The sequence below is a fragment of the Orycteropus afer genome, unplaced genomic scaffold (assembly GCF_000298275.1).
Source record: "Orycteropus afer afer isolate SDZICR_OR568_19922 unplaced genomic scaffold, OryAfe1.0 scaffold00135, whole genome shotgun sequence".
Taxonomy (NCBI): Eukaryota; Metazoa; Chordata; class Mammalia; order Tubulidentata; family Orycteropodidae; genus Orycteropus; species Orycteropus afer.
The window spans coordinates 8106699-8125695 of NW_006921722.1; the positions used below are offsets into that span (position 1 = coordinate 8106699).

The following is an 18997-nucleotide window of genomic DNA, read 5'->3' on the forward strand; positions in this document are numbered from 1 at the left end:
CCACCAGAGCTGCTTAACCAAGAAGTGCTGTCCAGCTGCACAGCGGTTCACTCTTGTCATTCCCACCCGCCCACTTGTGGTTGTTAAGTTAACTTGAGGGAGCACTAAGGCCCACTCACGTGCCTTGCCTCTTCCCTGTTGGGAATTCCTGCCTGTCTTAGCTCCCCGGTGCTGCTGTAACAGAACCACCACGAGTAAGTAGCTGTAAAGAACAGAAGTATATTTTCTCACAGTTCAGGAGCCTCTGGCATGCTGGAAGTACTTGGTCACCTATAAATGTCACAGGAACGGCTTGTGCCATGCTTGCATGTTTCTTCCCTCATGACTCCTCATTCAAAATAAAGCTAGGTTGTTGTGGTTAGGTGGTGTCGAGTCAGCTGCAACTCCCAGCGACCCTGTGGACAACAGAAGGAAACGTTGCCTGGACCCTGCCCCGTCCTCAGAGTCCTTGCTGTGCTCGAGCCCATCTTTGCAGCCAGGGTGTCAGTCTATCTCATCAAGGGTCTTCCCCTTCTTCCCTGACCCTCTACTAAGCATGACATTCTTCTCCAGGGAACGGTCTTTTCTGACAGCATGACCAAAGTAGGTGAGATGAAGTATAGGCATTCTCACTTCTAAGGAACATTTGGCTGTGCTTCGTCTGGGACAGAAGTGTTCAGTGTTCTGGCAGTCCATGGCGTTTTCAGTATTCTACACCAGCACCGCAGTTCAAATGCATCAGTTTTTCTTCAGTCTTCCTTATTCATTGTCCAGCTTCCACGTGCATATGAGGCAATTGAAAATATCATGGCTTGGGTCAGGTGCACCTTAGTCTTCAAAGTGACATCTTTGCTCTTTAACACTTTCAAGAGGTCTCTTGCAGCAGATTTTCCCAGTGCAATGCATCATTTGCTTTCTTGACTCTGTATTCGTTTCATCTTCTTTTGATACTTCCTGCATCATTCAATACTTTGCTCAAAGAATCTTTCGGTATTACAACTCGAGGCTTGAATTTTTCTTCAGTTCTTTCAGCTTGATGAATGCTGAGCGTGTTCTTCCCTATTGGTTTTCTAGCTCCAGGTGTTTGCACGTTTCATTATAATACTTGACTTTGCTTCTCAAGCCACCCTTTGAAGTCTGCTTAGCTCTTTTATTTCAGCATTATCCATTTGCTTTAGCTACTCTCCATTCTAGAGCAAGTTTCAGAATCTCTTCTCATATGCATTTTGGTCTTTTCTTCTTTTACTGTCATTTAAATGAACTATTGCTTTCTTAGGCATGATGTTCTTAATCTCATCCCACCACTCATCTGGTCTTCCGTCACTGGTGTTCAGCGTGTCAAATCTCATCTTCAGATGGTCTTTAAATTCAGGTGGGATATAATCAAGGTCATATTTGGCTCTTGAACTTGTTTTAATTGTCTTCAGCTTCAACATGAACTTGCATGTGAGCAGTTTCCACAGTCAGCTCCTGGCCTTGTTCTGATTGATGATAGTGAGCTTCTCCATCACCTCTTGCCACAGATGTAGTCAAAAGAGCCTCTCCACTTGCCTGTCAGTTTGTTGTACTGAGTGGCTTGTGTGTTGCTGTGATGTGAGGAGCTGTGTTGTATCTGAAATGCCAGCAGGGTCCCCCACGGTAGACAGGTTTCAGCAGACCTTCCAGACTAAGACAGATTGGGAGGAAGGATGGTGCCATCCACTTCTGAAACAACTGGCCACTGAAAACATTAAGAATAGCAGTGAGACGTGTTGTTGTACATACTAGCAACACACCTGTCTCCATCTCTTGGTAGAATTTACACGTGTTATAAGAGGGTTCTTGAAGAGATTTTGAAAGGAATTTTCTGATGTTATACATCTGAACGTTACACAGTGAGTGGGCCGAGAGCTGTTTTGGGGTTATTAAATACTGGCCTCTCTTCGTCATGACGACCCTCAACATTTCTGTCACGAAGAGTGGGAGGAGGATGTGGGACAACTGCCATCTGGGAAAGGTCCAGGTGCTGTTATAGATGTGAAGCCATTCAAGCCCTCCTCCCACTCGGAGGAAAGTCACTTCACCGAGGCCCTAAGTCTGCCCTCAAGGCCCAGGCTCTGTTTTATTCTGGATTATGTGAATAATACAGGAGGAAATTGTCATCAATACTTTAGAAACATGGATGCAGGAAAGGAGTCTTCTTCCTACGAGGCGGTGACCCTGTTTGATGTATCTTTCCACGTCTGTGTAGAAAGAATGACTTTCCCCATTTGTCCTGAGGCTCTGATAGGACTGGTTGGGGTGACACCGCTCCATCGGCCCACAGACATCGTTCTTGCTGAAACACTGAATCACGATACCTCGTTACCTTGTGAACCTCATCTAGTAATTTTGTTAGATTTTCTAAATAAAGGAAATAGCTCCTGAACCCCTCAGACCTTCTCTTTTTAGACAGTATTTTACAGTGCTTCTGGTTAAAGTGTACACAGTAAATCATGTTCCCGTTTGACAATTTCTGTACAAAATTACGCTAGTGGCGTTTTCACAGTGTGTCAGCATTCTCTTCAGTTGTGCTTGGCTGTTCCGTTTCCAGTCTGCTCGAGTCCGTCCCTCGTACCTCCTTTGAGATCCCCTTAGTGGCCTCTGGTCGGAACCATCATGGACTCGTGCCTTGGGGCTCTGGGCTGGGTGGGGCGGCCTGGCTTCTCCACTTGGCAGGTGTGCTGGAGTTTGGCTGTCTTCCACCGCCCTTTGGGTTCAAACCTCTTGCAACAACTTCAACCTTGTCATGTCAGTATCGAGGGGATGTCTGTCTGTCCCCGCAGGCTGGGTTTCCCTGATGGCAGAAGCAATGAAGTCCCAGCAGATTATGGAGGCCTCACACGCCGCCAGAACCTTAGCCAACCTGGACCGAGAAACCGTGCAGGAGAAGTACGCGGACGGCGTGTACCTGCTGCACCCACAGTGTCGCACCAGGTACGAGGCTGCGGCAGCCTGCCTGTGGGGAGCCTGAGGGCTCACCTTTCCCATTGATTTTGGTGTAATTTAACTATGCCAAGGACCTTGTAAGGAGTTCTGGTGGTGCAGTGCTTAAGTGCTCAGCTGCTAACCACAAGGTTGGTGGTTTGGACCCGCCAGCTGTTCTACAGTACAAAGACGTGGTCTGCTTCCATGAAGGTTTGTAGCCTCGGAAGCCCTATGGGGAGACTCTACTCTGTCCCGTAGGATCACTGTGAGTCGGAATCAATTCCATGGCAATGGGTTTTTGGTTTGGTTTTTAAGGACCTTCTAGAAAGTCCAGTGCTTTACTGAACGTAGTGTCCAGAATAGCTTAGGAAGAGTGACAGGTGTTGTGAGACCATGCAAACTGGCTGAATTATGGGTTATTTTTACACTGAGGGCATTTGAAGGTCATTGCACTCACCTCTTATATAGTGAAACCTGTGAGAGCCAGAAACTCTATAAGGTGGAGACTTGTGAGAAAAGGAAAATGCAACTATTTTCCACTATTAGAGGGGGATAGAAAAATGGTAAATCTGCACCCTGCCCAAGGCGGAAAACTTGTAAGATCAGGAGAAACGAGGCAGAGCCATCAAGTTGTGGTTCTCATGGGTGACGCTTGTTTTTTCCTTGTTGCAGGGCGTTTTTCACTTAGATCTGAGTTAGTAACTGACGTGGCATGTAGTGACTGACTGGAATGGGAAGGAGACAGGCCAGTCTCATCTGCAGGGCCCAGAATTCAAGGAGAAAGGGAGTGCAGGCGTGTAAGCACACGGTGCAGGAGGGAGTCGTGGTCAGCCTGACTGTGCTGCTTCAGACTGGTCCTGGGCACCGTGTCCATGGTGCCATCACTGAGACCATAAACATGAAGGGACCACGTGGAAAAAAATGACCTAGCTCTTGGGTTTGTGTTAGGCACTTTAAAAAATACTTCTGAAAATAACAAGAGTATTTTTTAATGTGTTTTTTAAATTGGAAAAATGGGTTATCTGGTTAACTCCAAATTGTAAATAAGATACATGGCAGTGTCTTGTGAGTTGTGTGATTGTGCAGGTAATGTAACTTGCAAAAAAATACACGATCTGCAATTTTTGAAGTGTCACATCCAAAGAAAGACTATTTCACTCTGAAATGTCACTGTCGGTACTTCTGATGAGCGAGTGCTCTTCCTGGGTGACATTTCGAGAGTCGCTTTAGTGTGCCTGACTTTGAATCTACATTTGCTGTTGTTAATGGCCGTGGACTTGGTTCTGACTCTGTGCCGTAACAGAACTGTCCTCATGTAATTTCTCAAGTACTGTCATCGATTTGGGGATTGTTCCATGGCATTCTCTGGAGGGTGACCTGTGATACCTGTCATGTCATCATTCACTAAGTATAGACACAGTTGACTGGCTCAGTCTGACTGGCAGGTGTGGGGAGTGGGTCCCCAGTCACCCCATGCCCACACGCTTGCCTGAATGAACTTTGATTTCAGGTCACAGACTGCTAGGCCTCAGCCCCAGAGAGTGCCAGGCAGAGTCTTACCAAAGCAGTAATACATTTATTCTGCTTCTTTTTAAAACTCTCTCCCATCAGTCAGCCCATTAAAGCCGATGTCCTTTTTATTCATGGCCTTATGGGAGCAGCCTTCAGAACATGGCGCCAGCAGGACCGCGACCAGGTTCTGATGGAAAACGCTTCAGAAGATGAAGACAGGTATACCACCTGTTGGCCCAAGGTAAGGGAGCCACCAACCCTGGCGGCCAAGCTCCCCAGCACACTCCTGGCCACTGGCCTTTGCGGCCCTCAGTGGGACTTGCTTATTTTTTCTTTCTATAAGGATTTTTTTCCTGTGCAGTTCTTTTTTCTCTCTTAGGGACACTGGTGACATGTTATATGAACAGTGGCCTTGCTGCCCTGTGCCATGTGTTTTGTGATTAGGGTACAGTCTGTGACTGCAAAAGAGAATATTCCACTAAATAAACTAGAGCAAAACCTGGGGTAAGGGCCAGTGATAGTTCATGTCTATCATGATAACTAGTTCTCTGGTTTCAATAATTATAACAGTGTATAGGGACAGAATCCATATGCGTGATAGCTAGTTCTGTGGTTTTAATGAGTTTAACAGTGTATATCGGGACATAGTCCATATGTGTGATAGCTAGTTCTCTGGTTTTAATGATTATAACAGCGTATAGAGGGACATAGTCCGTATGCATAATAGCTAGTTCTGTGGTTTTAATGATTATAACAGTGTATATCGGGACATAGTCCGTATGCATGATGGCTAGTTCTGTGGTTTTAATGATTATAACAGTGTATATTGGGACAGAATCCATATGCATGATAGCTAATTCTGTGGTTTTAATGATTAAACAGTGTATATCGGGACATAGTCCGTATGCATGATAGCTAGTTCTGTGGTTTTAATGATTATAACAGTGTATATTGGGACAGAATCCATATGCATGATAGCTAATTCTGTGGTTTTAATGATTATAACAGTGTATATCGGGACATAGTCCGTATGCATGATAGCTAGTTCTCTGGTTTTAATGATCATAACAGTGTATAGAGGGACATAATCCATATGCATGATAGCTAGTTCTGTGGTTTTAATGATTATAACAGTGTATGTTGTTGTTGTTGTTTTTTGCTATCGAGTCGGCCCCGACTCACAGTGACCCCTCCTTGGGTTTCCGAGGCAGTATCACTACAGAAGTAGGACTGCCCAACCTTCCTTCCGAGGAGTGGCTGGTGGGTTTGAACCGCCAGCCTTCTGGTTAGCAGTCAAGTGCCTTAGGCACTATGCTACCAGAGCTCCATATGCATGATAGCTAGTTCTGTGGTTCTAATGATTATAACAGTGTATAGAGGAACATAATCCATATGCGTGATAGTTCTGTGGTTTTAATGATTATGACAGTGTATAGAGGGACATAGTCCGTATGCGTGATAGCTAGTTCTCTGGTTTTAATGATTGTAACAGTGTATATCAGGACACAGTCCATATGCATGATAGCTAGTTCTCTGGTTTTAATGATTATAACAGCGTATAAGGGACATAGTCCGTATGCGTGATAGCTAGTTTTGTGGTTTTAATGATTATAACAGTGTATATTGGGACATAGTCCGTATGCATGATAGCTAGCTCTGGTTTCAATTATTATAACAGTGCACAGCAGGGACATAGTCCACATGCATGACAGCAGGTTCTCTGGTTGCAATGAGTATGAAAACAGACTTTGAAGGGACAGTTCTGCACACTCCGGATTCCTTTGACATTTGTTCTTCTAGAGACTGCTCAGAGACATCCTTCAGGAGTGAAGTCATCCAGATGACTCTGCTTCCTTTGGATTTCATTGACATTATGCCTTCCAAAGAATATAAAAGGAACCCCACCTGGAGTGAATTCATCAAATGGAATTTATCTAAAAGTTCGTTTAAATTGGTGTTGCCTGTATGTCTGAATGAGGAGCTTTGTTGGTACAGTGCTTAAGCACTCAGCTGCTCTACAGGAGAAGGATGTGGCAGTCCGCTTCCGTAAAGATTTACAGCCTTGGCAACCTTTTGGGGCAGCCTTACTGTGTCCTGTAGGATCACTATGAGTTGGAACCAACTCAATGGCAATGGTAGGGTTTTGATTTTTCCCACACGTGTGAATAATTTCCAGGGCTTTGAACTACTACTTCTTATTTAGAATTCACAGAGTCTTTGTCAAGTAGAAAAATTGCTTACATGTCTCCTCTGATAACACTGAAGAACAAAGATGGTAGATCCAGGTCCATGGTGACACTATCACTATTATCAGACTCTTTTGAACAGAGAACAGCTAAAGCAAAAGGAGGAAAAGATAACATAAAAGAGCTGAACAGAAGATTTCAAAGGGCAGCTTGAGAAAACACAGTAAAGTATTTTAATGAAATGGTCAAGGACCTGGGAGTTAGAAAACCAAAGGGGAAGAACATGTTCAGCATTTCTCAAGCTGAGAGGACTACAGAGAAAATTCAAGCCTCAAGTTGCAATATTGAATTATTCTTCGGACAAAATATTGAACAATACAGGAAGCATCAAAAGAAGATGGAAAGAATGCACAGAGTCAGTATACCAAAAAGAATTGGTCCACATTCAGCCATTTCAGGAAGTGGAATGTGATCAGGAACCACAGTACTAAAGCAAGAAGTTCAAGCTGTGTTGAAGGGATTAGCAAAAAAACAAGGGTCTGGGAATTGCAGGAACCAACTGAGATGTTTCAGCAAACGATGCAATGCTAGAAGGGCTCGCTTGTCTGTGTCAAGTGCCAGGAAATTTGGAAGACAATTAATTACCTGGCCATTCTACTGGAAGAAATCCATATATGTGCCCGTCCCAGAGAAAGGTGACCCAGTGGAATGTGGGCGTTATCAGATAACATCATACACAAGTAAAATTTTGCCGAAGATCATTCAAAAATGGTTGCAGCTGCACATTGAGAAGAAACTGCCAGAAATTAAAGACAAATTCAGAAGAGGATGTGGAGCCAGGGATATCATTGCTATAAGATGGATCTTGGCTGAAAGCAGAGAATCCCAGAAAAATGTTGACCTGTGTTTTACTGACTATGCAAAGGCATGCAACTGTGTGTGTCATAACAAACTATAGATAACATTACAAAGAATGTGAATTCTAGAACACTTAATTGTACTCATGCGGAACCTCTCTATACACTAAGAGGCAGTCGTTCAAACAGAACAAGAGGGTATCATGTGGTTTACAATCAGGAAAGGTGTGTGTCGGAATTGTCATTGTTTACTGTATTTATTCAGTCTGTATACTAAGCAAATAATCCAAAAAGCTGAACGTGGCATCAGGATTGGAGGAAAACTTATTAACAGCCTGAGATGTGCAGATGATGCAACCTTACTTGCAGAAAGTGAAGAGGACTGAAGCACTTACTGAAGAACTACAGTATGGATTACACCTCACCATGAAGAAAACAAAAATCCTAATGACTGGACCAATAAGCAACAGCATACTAAACGGAGTAAAGATTGATGTTCGTAAGGATTTCATTTGACTTGGAGCTATACTTAATGCCCATGGAAACTGCTGCTGTTGGGTGCTGCCGAGTCAGGGCTGCGTTGTAGCAACCCCGTGTACAACAGAGTGAAACACGGCCTGGCCCTGCACCAGCCTGCCAGTTACTGCTATGCTTGAGCTCCCTGTTGCCGCCCCTGTGTCAGTCTGTCTCGCTGGGGCCATCCCCCTTTTCACTGTCCCTCTACTTTAACCAATCATGATGTCCTTCTCCAGGGAACGGTCCCTTCTAATAAAATGACCAAAGTAGAGAGACGAAGTCTGGCCGTTCTCACTTCTAAGGAGCATTCTGGCTGCACCTTTTCCAGGACAGATTTGTTCATTCTTCTGGTGGTACATTGTATGTTCAGTATTCTTCGCCAGCACCACAATTCAAGTGCATCAATTCTTCCATGGTCTTTCTTACTCATTGTACAGCTTTCACATGCATATGAGGCAATTGACAAGCCAGTGACTCGGGTCAGGTGCACCTTAGTCTTCAAAGTGACCTGTTTATTTCTTAATACATTAAAGAGATCTTTTGCAGCAGATTTGTGCCATGCAGTATGTTGTTTGAATTATTGACTACTGCTTCCATAAACATTGATTATATTTCCAAGTAAATGAAATCCTCGTGTCTCGTGTACTTTGGTCACATTATCAGTAGTGACCAGTCCCTGGAGAAGGACATCATGCTTGGTAAAGTGAAGGGTCAGTGAAGGGAGAGAACCTCGAGAAGGATAGACACAGTGCCTGCGGCAACTGGGTTTCTGAGGCAGTATCTCTATGGAAGTAGATTGCCCGACTTTCTTTCCAAGGAGTGGCTGGTGGGTTTGAACCACCAGGCTTCTGGTTAGCACTCAAATGCCTTAGTCACTATGCCACCAGAGCTCCCAGTGGCTGCAACAATGGGCTCCAACAATCTTTTCTCCATTTATCATGATGTAGCTTATTGGTCCACTTGGGAGGATTTTTATTTTCCTTATATTGAGGTGTAAGGCATACTGAAGGCTATAGTCTTTAATTTTCATCAGTAAGTGCTTCAAGTCATTTTCACTTTCAGCAAGTAAGGTTGTATCATCTACATATCTCAGGCTATTAATGAGTCTTCCTCCAATCCACATGCCACTTTCTTCTTCATATAGTCCAGCTTCTCAGTTTATTTGCTCAGCATACAGATTGAATAGTATGGTGAAAGGATACAACCCTGATGCTCACCTTCCTGATTTTAAACCATGCAGTATCCCCTTGTTTTTTTTTGAACAACTGTCTCTGGGATTATAGTGCTCACTTAACCCAGGTTACAATTCTTAAATTGCCTGAGGCAGTGGCTGACCCTTGCTAAGCAATCAACAAAAGGATATCACTGTTAGGCTGTGGGCTTTACTGTTAGGCTGTGGGCTTTACTGCTCATAGGCACTATGTTGGCTTCTGGTTCTAGTCACAGTGGCTCCTAGTATTCAGTGACTTGGGGTTCCTTACGAACATATAGGTTGCTTATGAACCAATGAAAAAACCAGTCAAGAAATCAAATGAATTATTGGAAAAATATGGTGCAGCAGACCTCTTTATAGTGGTAAAGAGCAAAGATGTCACTTTGAGAACTAAGGTGCACCTGACCCAAGCTGTGGCATTTGCAGTTGTCTCGTATAGAAATACCATGGAAGAACTGATGCATTTGAATTGTGGTGTTGGTGAAGAATATTGAATATACCATGGACTGCCAGAAGAATGAACTAATCTGTCCTATAAGAAGTACAGCCAGAATGCTCCTTAGCAGCAAGGGTGGCAAGACCTTGTCTCGTGTACTTTGGTCACATTATCAGTAGTGACCAGTCCCTGGAGAAGGACATCATGCTTGGTAAAGTGAAGGGTCAGTGAAGGGAGAGAACCTCGAGAAGGATAGACACAGTGCCTGCGGCAACTGGGTTTCTGAGGCAGTATCTCTATGGAAGTAGATTGCCCGACTTTCTTTCCAAGGAGTGGCTGGTGGGTTTGAACTACCAGGCTTCTGGTTAGCACTCAAATGCCTTAGTCACTATGCCACCAGAGCTCCCAGTGGCTGCAACAATGGGCTCCAACACAGCAACGATCGTGCGGCTGGTGCAGTACTGGGCAGTGTTCCGTTCTGTTGTTCATAGGGCCTGTGAGTCGGAGCCGACTTGACAGCACCTCACAGCAACAAGGGGGTGATAGTACCGTGCAAATTCCTGTGTGTTGTCCCTTTTGCTTCATGTAGACGTGGTTAGCAAGAGACTGCCCTGCCCTCCGCATCATATCTGTGGAGTACGACACCAACCTCAGTGACTGGCGAGCACGGTGCCCTATGGAAAGGTAACGGGGCACCGTCAGACTGGGAGGGTGGGGACTCGATCGAGGAGACTCCACCACAGTGGCTCCTCTGCCTGGGAGAGGTTTTTGTCTTTCGATGCCAGACAGGATTTGCTTAAGAAAAACGAACCTATCTTTTTTCTCTTCCTTCTAGAAGGAAGGGGTTAGCTATAAGGAACAGTGCAATAGTGTAAGGCTCAGATGTTTGTCACTGTTGGCTCCTGACATGGTTCATGGACAGCTGTCCTCACAGTAAGGGCCATGGATGAGAGAGCAAGTCCCCCTTTTCCGCCAGTACACGTGCTGTCTTCTGCTGTTGTGTCCACGATCTTACCAGCTAAAGAAAGCAAAGGGAGCGGGCCATGCAGGTCAGCTGCATAGGTCACTCGTATGTCATATATGCCAACTCTGTACCCAAGGAGCGACCCTGGGTTTCTGAGTCCAAGGCCGACACTGTTGCCTGATTCTACCTCCGACTCACTGTGTGACCTTAGACAAGCCACTTGACGTCCCTGGGGAGTGTTGTCCACAAATCAAGAGTGTTCTGAGTCACTGTTATCCAAGTGTGATCTCTGGAACAGACCCCACGCAGGTGTCGGAGGAAGGGGGCACAGAGGGCCAGTAGGCAGACTCCAGGTCTCCATCCTGTTCCATCTGAGTGACTCCGGTGACTCCTGTGTCTCGAGGAAAGGAGTCTGCTGTGAAAAGCTTGCAGCTATCAGACTAGATTGTTTCAAAGTTCTCTTTCAGCTTGAGAACTGCTTGGTCTGAATTCTGTGATTCTCATAGCTTTCTGGTATCTCTAAATAATAAACCCAAATGATGAAGCCTTGATGTTTGCAGGGAAAAGGCAAGTTGAACTAAATAGCCGTGATGGCTGACTTCATGGAGGCGAACTCACCACAGTGACAGGCAGCCTTCAGTGACTTTCCCTGTCAGGCCTGGGCATGAGGCAGGCTGTACGCAGTCCTCAGCGGTCAGGCAGTCTTCCGGCACTCTGTCCTCATTAGGCCTGGGAACGACTCAGGACATACACGGTCCCCAGAGGTCAGGTGGTCAGTGGGAGCTGCCGGTTTACCCAGTGAAAAGGACCATCCATATGCTAGATGCTCAAACAACACTTGTTAAATGAGCGGCTTGTTTGGGGCTGAGGTATTCCTCATTACATGAGGGTTAGCAATTTCGGAAACTAAGCAGAGGGCTTATTCCCACCTCAGAACTCGTGCAGCAGTAATCCAATACAAAGTGGAAGGTTCTTGATTTGAAAAGCTGGGCAGCAGAGTTGGGGTCAGCGGCCTTTTGTCACGCGTGCTGTTTTCCTTTTGTTCAGAAAGTCCATCGCCTTCAGAAGCAACGAACTCCTTAGGAAGCTCCAAGCGGCTGGTGTCGGGGACAGGCCCATGATCTGGGTGTCACACAGCATGGGGGGTGAGTGCAGCTTCATCTGGAGTGCGAGTGTTGTGAGGCTGGGAGCAGCGTGGCAGGCAGCCTGCGGTGACTGCCTTTGCACACGTGAGAGGGAGCTGTGTACGTAAACACAGAGCCACTACAGAGCAACTCTATTTCCCAGACTAACGGAGGCTGGGAGGTGTGGCTACTGCCTCCTCCCCACTGCTGGTTTTTCTAGAAGAGGGCAATTAGGAACAAACCTTACAAAAGAGACAGGAGTCTGACAGCTTCATGGGTTCATGTGGCAATGAGGACTAAACATCAGAAGCAGCTTCCAGCATACCCCCCAGACCCGCTCTCCACCCCCCCGGCCCCTCTCTTTCCTCCTCATGGCTTTCCTCTGCCCTCACTCTGCCAGGACTCCCCCCGCCCGCAGGTCTCCCTCTCCCCCTCAGTCCATGCGGCTTCAGTGTCCATCACCACACCCCCTCCGTGTCTGCTCTCTGCTCCCCAAGACCTCACGCTTGCTCTGAAGCCACGCTTCCTGCTCTGTCCCACCCTCTGCCCCGCAGTGCACTCTGGTTCGCCACCCGCCTTGGAAGGGAGGGTCTCTGGCTGCAGCCCTGGTGTGGCTCATGACATGCTCAGGCGGCTGACTGGAGGCGGGCTTCCTGCAGGGAGGAAGGTGGATGTAGTCCGTGTGTCCTCACAGGTTACACGCATAACCCTTGGGCCTCACTGTGGGCTCTTCAGGGTGGGGCTGGAGGAGCAGACGCCTTCCTGGGAGTGTCTTCTGTGGCAGGCGAGTGTTGTGGGTGCGTGTTAGAACATCAGCGCTGTGCTCCGTAGAGGGCTGCGTGGGCAGGGTGGGGAGACCACTGCCCCTTCCTCCTCCATTTATGGAGCCCTGGTGGCCCAGCGGTTAAGGGTTTGGCTGCTAACAGAAAGGTCGGCACTCTGAACCCACCAACAGCTCTGCTGTAAAATACAGGGCCCTCTGCTTCCGCAAAGATTGCAGCCTTGGAAGCCCTCTGGGGCAGTTCTCCTCGGTCCAGTGTCCGCCTCCCCAGGGACAGTGCGCCCTGACGGGGGAGCAGGCTCTGGCTCTCCCCTGCCTGTGGCACGTAGCACGCAGCCTAGAGGAGCAGGGCGTCACTGAGGCTGACACCTTCAGGCTGCTCATGTCACTACAGTGGGTTCTTGTTCAGGCGTTTTCAGAGACAGCATCTCTAGGTATGAATAGTGGAGGGAAGGAAGATAACTGGTGTGTTGTTCTTCCGTGTCTAGGTCTCCTGGTCAAGAAGATGCTGCTGGAAGCCTCTAAGAAGCCGGAGCTGAGCGCACTGGTCAACAAGACCAGGGGGATGGTTTTCTACAGTGTCCCCCACCACGGCTCGCGGCTGGCTGAGTACTCCGTTAATTACCGCTACCTGCTCTTTCCCTCCTTGGAAGTCAAAGAGCTCAGCAAGGGTAACGCCTGCCTCTGTCAGCAGGGACGCTGGGTTTAAAACGGGAAAGTTAGGTGCTGCTTTGGTTGAGCTATCACTCTGAAAACCAACAGCGTGCACTTTTCCCGAGTTTGGGAAATCATCGGCCGTAAAGATAACGACAAGCTTTTGAGATTTGCAGCATCTCGGAAAGATTTCAAGCAGCACTCTGTTCTGACGATGCATCTTCTCTCTCACGAACCCCTCTTCGTCGGAATGGGGGGTCTCGGCTTGAGCCTCAGCACGCACTTGCCTTTGGCTCGTGTTTCTGCTTTACTCTGTGTTATGGAGCGTTCCTTGACTTTATCTTCTAAGCCGTCTGTGGCGGTTTGTTTATTTTGCAGTCGCGTTTTATTTCCCAAGAGATTTTCTGTGCAGCCTGTTGTTATTGGCAGATGTGTTCTCTCTTCAGAACGCTCCAGGAGTACTAATGAAAGGGTTTTTTTAAAACTTTGTATTGTGATTGGGGTGACATTTTACAAAGCAGATTTGTTTGCCATTCAACAGTTCATCCGCATTTTGTTTTGTGACACTGGGTACATTTCTGTGGTGTAGCAGCTCTCTTCTGTGGCCACTCCTTCCCTCCGTCCTTCTTGCCTGGGCGTTCCTGCCTCCCTGCCTTTCTCCCTGTGCAGATGCTGCCCTGCTGATCTCCCAGGGTTGACTGTTCTCAGGAGACCATCTCCCTGGTGTGGCTGTTCAGTTCATTGTCCTATCTGTTGTTTGGCTGAGAGTTAGCTACAGGAGTGAATCTAATTCCAGGCCCAAATGGTGACTCAGGGCCATAGTCTTGGGTATCTAACCAGTCTGTTCAGACTATAATCCTGGTCTTGTTTGTGGGTTTTTTTTTTTTTTTTTTTTTTTTTAATTTCATTCCACATTTTTCTCCTGTTCTATCCAGGATCTCCTATTTTAACCCTTTTGTGAGTGGCAGTGATAGCCAGGCACCATCTAGTTCCTCTGGTCTCAAGGTCATGGAGGCTGGGGTTCATGTGGTCCATTAGTCCTTTGTACTAATTGTTTCCATGTGTATTTCATTTTCCTCACTCTTTGCTCGGGACAAGGAAAGCCCAATAGTTGCATCTTAAGTGGCTTCACCAAGCTTTTGAGACCCCAGTCACTGCTCAGCAAGGTAGGACGCAGAACAGTGTTTTTGTTGTGCTGATTGAGCATGATGTCCCCTGCGACCTAACGAGAGGGTTTTAATAGTTCCTTTTGTGTCTTCATTTAGTGCTGCCTCCTCTGTGGCCGTGTTCTGTTGGCTTACCTTATCTGTCCCGTTTAGACGGTAGGCTTTTCTCTACAGTCTGGGACTTCCTGGCTGCCTTCCATATGTGAGAACGTGGGAGTAGGCGGGCACAAGCCCTCTGTGAATTGTAGACAGGCTGGGTGGGCGTGGGTTGGGTAGCCTCCCAGCCCACGTCCCTGGGTCACTGTTTCCTGTCAGCAGGAACATGAGGGAACCCTTCTTGGGTGACTCTCCTCTCAGCTCTTCAGTGCTTTGACTCCTGAGGGCTTCCTGGGAGGAGACGGTAAACATGCCCTCAAGCCGCCATCTTGAATAGACCCTGCCCTTCTTCTCGCCGCTGGGAAGTTGCCGCATTCTGTTGTAGCGCTCACCTTGCTCTTGTTCTGTCTGGTTTTATAGACTCGCCTGCACTGAAAGCGCTACAGGAGGACTTCCTGGAGTTTGCTAAAGACAGAAACTTCCAGGTGCTGAGTTTTGTGGAAACGCTACCAACCCGTATCGGCAGCATGATTAAACTCCACGTGGTGCCAGTGGAGTCAGCAGGTATTTCCTGGTGGTGCCTGCTGGTGACTTGTAAATGTCAGCTTGTACATCCGGTTTCCCAGTGCTAGGAGGCAGGTTTATGAAGACTTAGATTCTGTTATTCTTTTCAGCCACAGATGAAACTGTCTCTGCAGACATAAAACCTTGGCCTTACCCCACCCCTCCTTTCATTTAACTGCCTAGATGGCAGAGGTCAATAGGCTGACTCCACGTGATTTAAGGGAAGAGTCAGACCCTTCTGTCAGCTGGTTTGAAAGGGGCTCCATTTACTGGATTGACAGCTGTGGGGAGAAACTTGCAAAAGTCAAGCAAAGGCATGGAAGCGTTCGTAAATGGAAGATATAGGGGAGTATACAGACAGCCAAGACTCCATCGGAGAAACCAGCATCAGCACACAGTTTGTTCATGGTCATGGGGCTGAGGGAAATGCCAGGACCTGCGGCCGCTGGCTCTTTGAGGCTAGGGCCTAACTCTGGACACTTGCCAGCCTGCTCGGTTACCATGCATGAGACTGGGCAGACTTCATCTCTCACACTTCGATCATGTTAAAGGAGGAATCAGGCCCTGGAGAAAGATAGCCTGCTTGGTAGAGGGTTAGTGAAACAGAGGAACACCCTCATGAGAGGGACTGGCACGGTGGCTCCAACAGTGGGCTCGGGCATAGCAAGGATGGTGCAGGATAGTGTTCCATTCTATTGTATTGTAGGGTCACTGTGACCCGGAACTGACTCAGGGGCACTTAACCACCATGACTATTACTCTGTGCATAGCAGACACGCCATGAATTCCATAACCTGCAATGCTTTCCCCACCTGGATAACTTCTCAGCTTGGACAGCACCTCTTTTCGGGTCACCTCTGAGGTTTTTGGCACTCAGCCCTGCTGTGAGCCCCTGGCAGCCAAGGACAGGGTGGTTCTTCAGTCTGCAGAGTGAATTTTATCTGAGTGGCACTGTATATTATCTCAATAAATGAAAACTATTTCATACTTTGTACTAGATCTTAAAGAAGCTTTTTACCTCAAAGTAGTATGCCATTGTGTGAGGAGTTAACCGTTTAATACAGGCAGGCCCTGGGTTACGAACGTCTGAACCATGGACAGCGCCTTGCCCTGTAATGTAATGTAAATCTGGCTTCACTGTGAGCCAATCAAACCAGCTTCTGCTGGTGACAAACTCTTCCTCACTGTCACCTTCACCTGCTGCACTTGCAGCTTTTAAATCACTGAAAAGGCTTGCACCTGTTCTGGCACTAACCGGACCAGACCAGACCAGACCAAACCAAACTCACTGCCACAGTGTTGAGTCCTACTCATAGTGACCCCCTTTGGGTTTCCCAGGGGTAAATCTGTACGGAAGTAGATTGCCCAGTCTTCCTTCCATGGAGTGGCTGGTGGGTTTGAACCACCAACCTTCTGGTTAGCAGTCCCATGCCTTGGGCACTGCGCCACTGGAGTTCCTTTCTTACACTAAATAAAGTCAGGCTAAGTAAGAACTATATGCATGTGTGCCAACTTCCCTACAAATTCTGAAGGGGAGTGGTTAGGGACAGAGCTCCTTCATAACCCGGGGAACTGCCTGTAGTTGAGGAACGTAAGAGTTTAAGGAACGTTTGCCAGATGTTAAACAATTCTGGAAGCTTGAAGCAAAAACAAAGCTGCTGTCCGAGCCTCGCCTCCCTCTGCTGCCCCTTCTCTTGTGGCCCCAAGAGGCTCTTCTGCTTTACAGCAACCCCTACCCGCAGCCCGCCCCTCGCTTGCCCACTGGTACCTCTCGTCACTTTTGTTGAGGTGGAGTTTGCTAGACTGAAGCATGAGATGCTTCTAAGCCTCTCAGGCAGTCAAGTGCCAAACAGCCCATCCCACCATGGTGTGATCGTGGGTGTGGCAATAGACCGCATGGTCCCTTTCTCAACAAGGGAGCTCATCGTAAAGTTAACGGTGTGAACTCTGGTTGAAAGAAGTGTGGGATAACTCGGTCCCAGCCTGCAGGTGTGGCAGCTCCGGCTCTGTTCCCTTAGGAAGTAGCCGGGACACAGACAGACAACGTAGGAGAAGCATAAAATTGCATCTACACACTAGAACCCACTCTTACACACTAGAACCCACTCTTACACACTAGAACCCACTCTTACACGATGCATCAAGTGTAACTCAGGCAATCCTCGAGTTCTTTGCCTTTTAAAAGCCTCCTGTTGTGAGTTGTCTGCGAGGCGCTCAGCCTCCGGGGACCCCGGGAATGCAGAGAGGACCACTCCGTGGGGCTCCAAGGCTCTGACCTCTTGGAAGCAGATCACCAGGCCTTTCTGTGGAGGCATTTCTGGGTGGGTTCAGACCACCAGCCTTTTGGCTAGCCCTCAAGCATTCGTGCCACCCAGGGACCTAAGTCTGCCTTGTCAGAACCAAATCACCATTGGGGACTCCCATCTGGCTTCGTGCAGTATTGACGGGGAGGGAGCTTCAATTTGTACTGTGCTTCTGTTGACATTTTTGTTCTCCTCAGATTTAGGCATCGGGGAGCTGATTCCTGTGGACGTTAACCATTTAAACATTTGTAAGCCAAAGACGAAGGATGCTTTTCTGTACCAGCGAACCTTACAGTTCATCCACGAAACGTTAGCCAAAGACCTTGAAAACTAGCCATTATCCTGGTCTATTTTTCACGTTGTGAACATAACGCAAGAAAGTTGAGCTTCTTGTTCTTTTTAAGCTCATCCATTTAAGCTCACGCAACCATGAATACGTAGTGATCATGACCTCAGTAAAGCCTGGAATATGCTGCAGGCAAGAGGCTATTGTTCTCAGTGCAGAAACCAGAAAGCACAATCAGACGGAAGTGATGGCAGAGAGGGAAAGGCCTGGACCCCTTCCGCTTAAGGAGACCCCACGTGTAGCCGTTGGTGGTCGCGGTGTGGAGCCTGCGGCAGGGAGGGGGACGCTGCTGCTGACTGGCTTTCACCTCACGTCAGGAGGAGCACGGGCGGCTCGGAGGGAGAGCCATCAACTCCACTTCCTGTAACAGCACCGTTTGGAGAGTGCTGCGTACGGAGAGAAGACAGCCCCGGAACAGAAATGGCGGTTTTGTTCTGTAGCCATGTGCTGGAAATTTCTGAAAACGTGCAGATCTTTATCGAGCGTGTTATGACTGTTAACTGTATCTGACCTGCTGTCGGGCACACATCAGCTCCCTGTGTTTCTCTTTTCACATTGCTGAGAGCACATCCTTTGCTTTTTAAAAAATTCTAGCTTAGACTTATTTTTTCCAGACTACCTACCTGTATTTATCACTCGTCCCAGAGAAGTATAAAGTAGCTAATCCGTGACTGATCAGAGGATGAAGGGAGACTAAGCCATTACGTGTACTAGCAATACTTAGTGTCAGGAGTCTCAGATTCTCAGTAATAAGTTTTAGTGAGATATAATTCACAGTTCACCCTGTGAGTCTCAGTCAGTGACTTTTAGTCTGTTCAGAGTGGTGTGTCTATCACCCCTGTCTAGTTTCAGAACACTTAATCAGTCATCTCAAAAAGTAACCCTGTACCTACTAGGACTCACTCCCCATCCCCCTCCTCAACTGTTAGCAAATACTAATCCAATCTGTCTATGGCCTTCTCTCTTCCGAGCCTTTCATATACATGGAATCATACAATATGTGACCATTTGTGTCGGGCTTCTTTTATGTTTGTAAGGTACATTCATGTTGTAGCCTGTGTCTTTTTTATTGCAGAGTAGTATTCCAGTGTGTGGCTGAACCACATTTTGTTTGGCCACTCATCTGGCAGAGGACATTTGGGTTCCTTCCGGTTTTTTTGGCTACAATGAATAATGCTGCTATGAACGTTCATGTATGAGTTTTTGTGTGGACATATCTCATCATTCTCCTGGGTAGACACCTGAGAGCAGAACTGCCCCTGTGTCGGGCATTTGGAAGAAGATAGACTCCTACAGAATGGAATGCTCAGCGCTCAAATTGGAGTACTGTGTCTGGAGGGAAACCGGGGTCGTC

General features: G+C 47.3%; 1 protein-coding gene across 1 annotated transcript in view; it reads left to right on the forward strand.

Moving 5' to 3' along the window:
• The window catches only part of SERAC1 (serine active site containing 1), a 35883-nt gene extending 18252 nt beyond the window's left edge, over positions 1–17631 (forward strand). The window contains exons 10-16 of the mRNA XM_007945278.1: positions 2784–2934; positions 4537–4678; positions 10235–10329; positions 11657–11754; positions 13003–13185; positions 14851–14994; positions 17495–17631. Coding sequence (XP_007943469.1) covers positions 2784–2934; positions 4537–4678; positions 10235–10329; positions 11657–11754; positions 13003–13185; positions 14851–14994; positions 17495–17631 — 950 coding nt within the window. The remainder of the gene's footprint in view (positions 1–2783; positions 2935–4536; positions 4679–10234; positions 10330–11656; positions 11755–13002; positions 13186–14850; positions 14995–17494) is intronic.
• The last annotated feature ends 1366 nt before the right edge of the window (positions 17632–18997 follow it).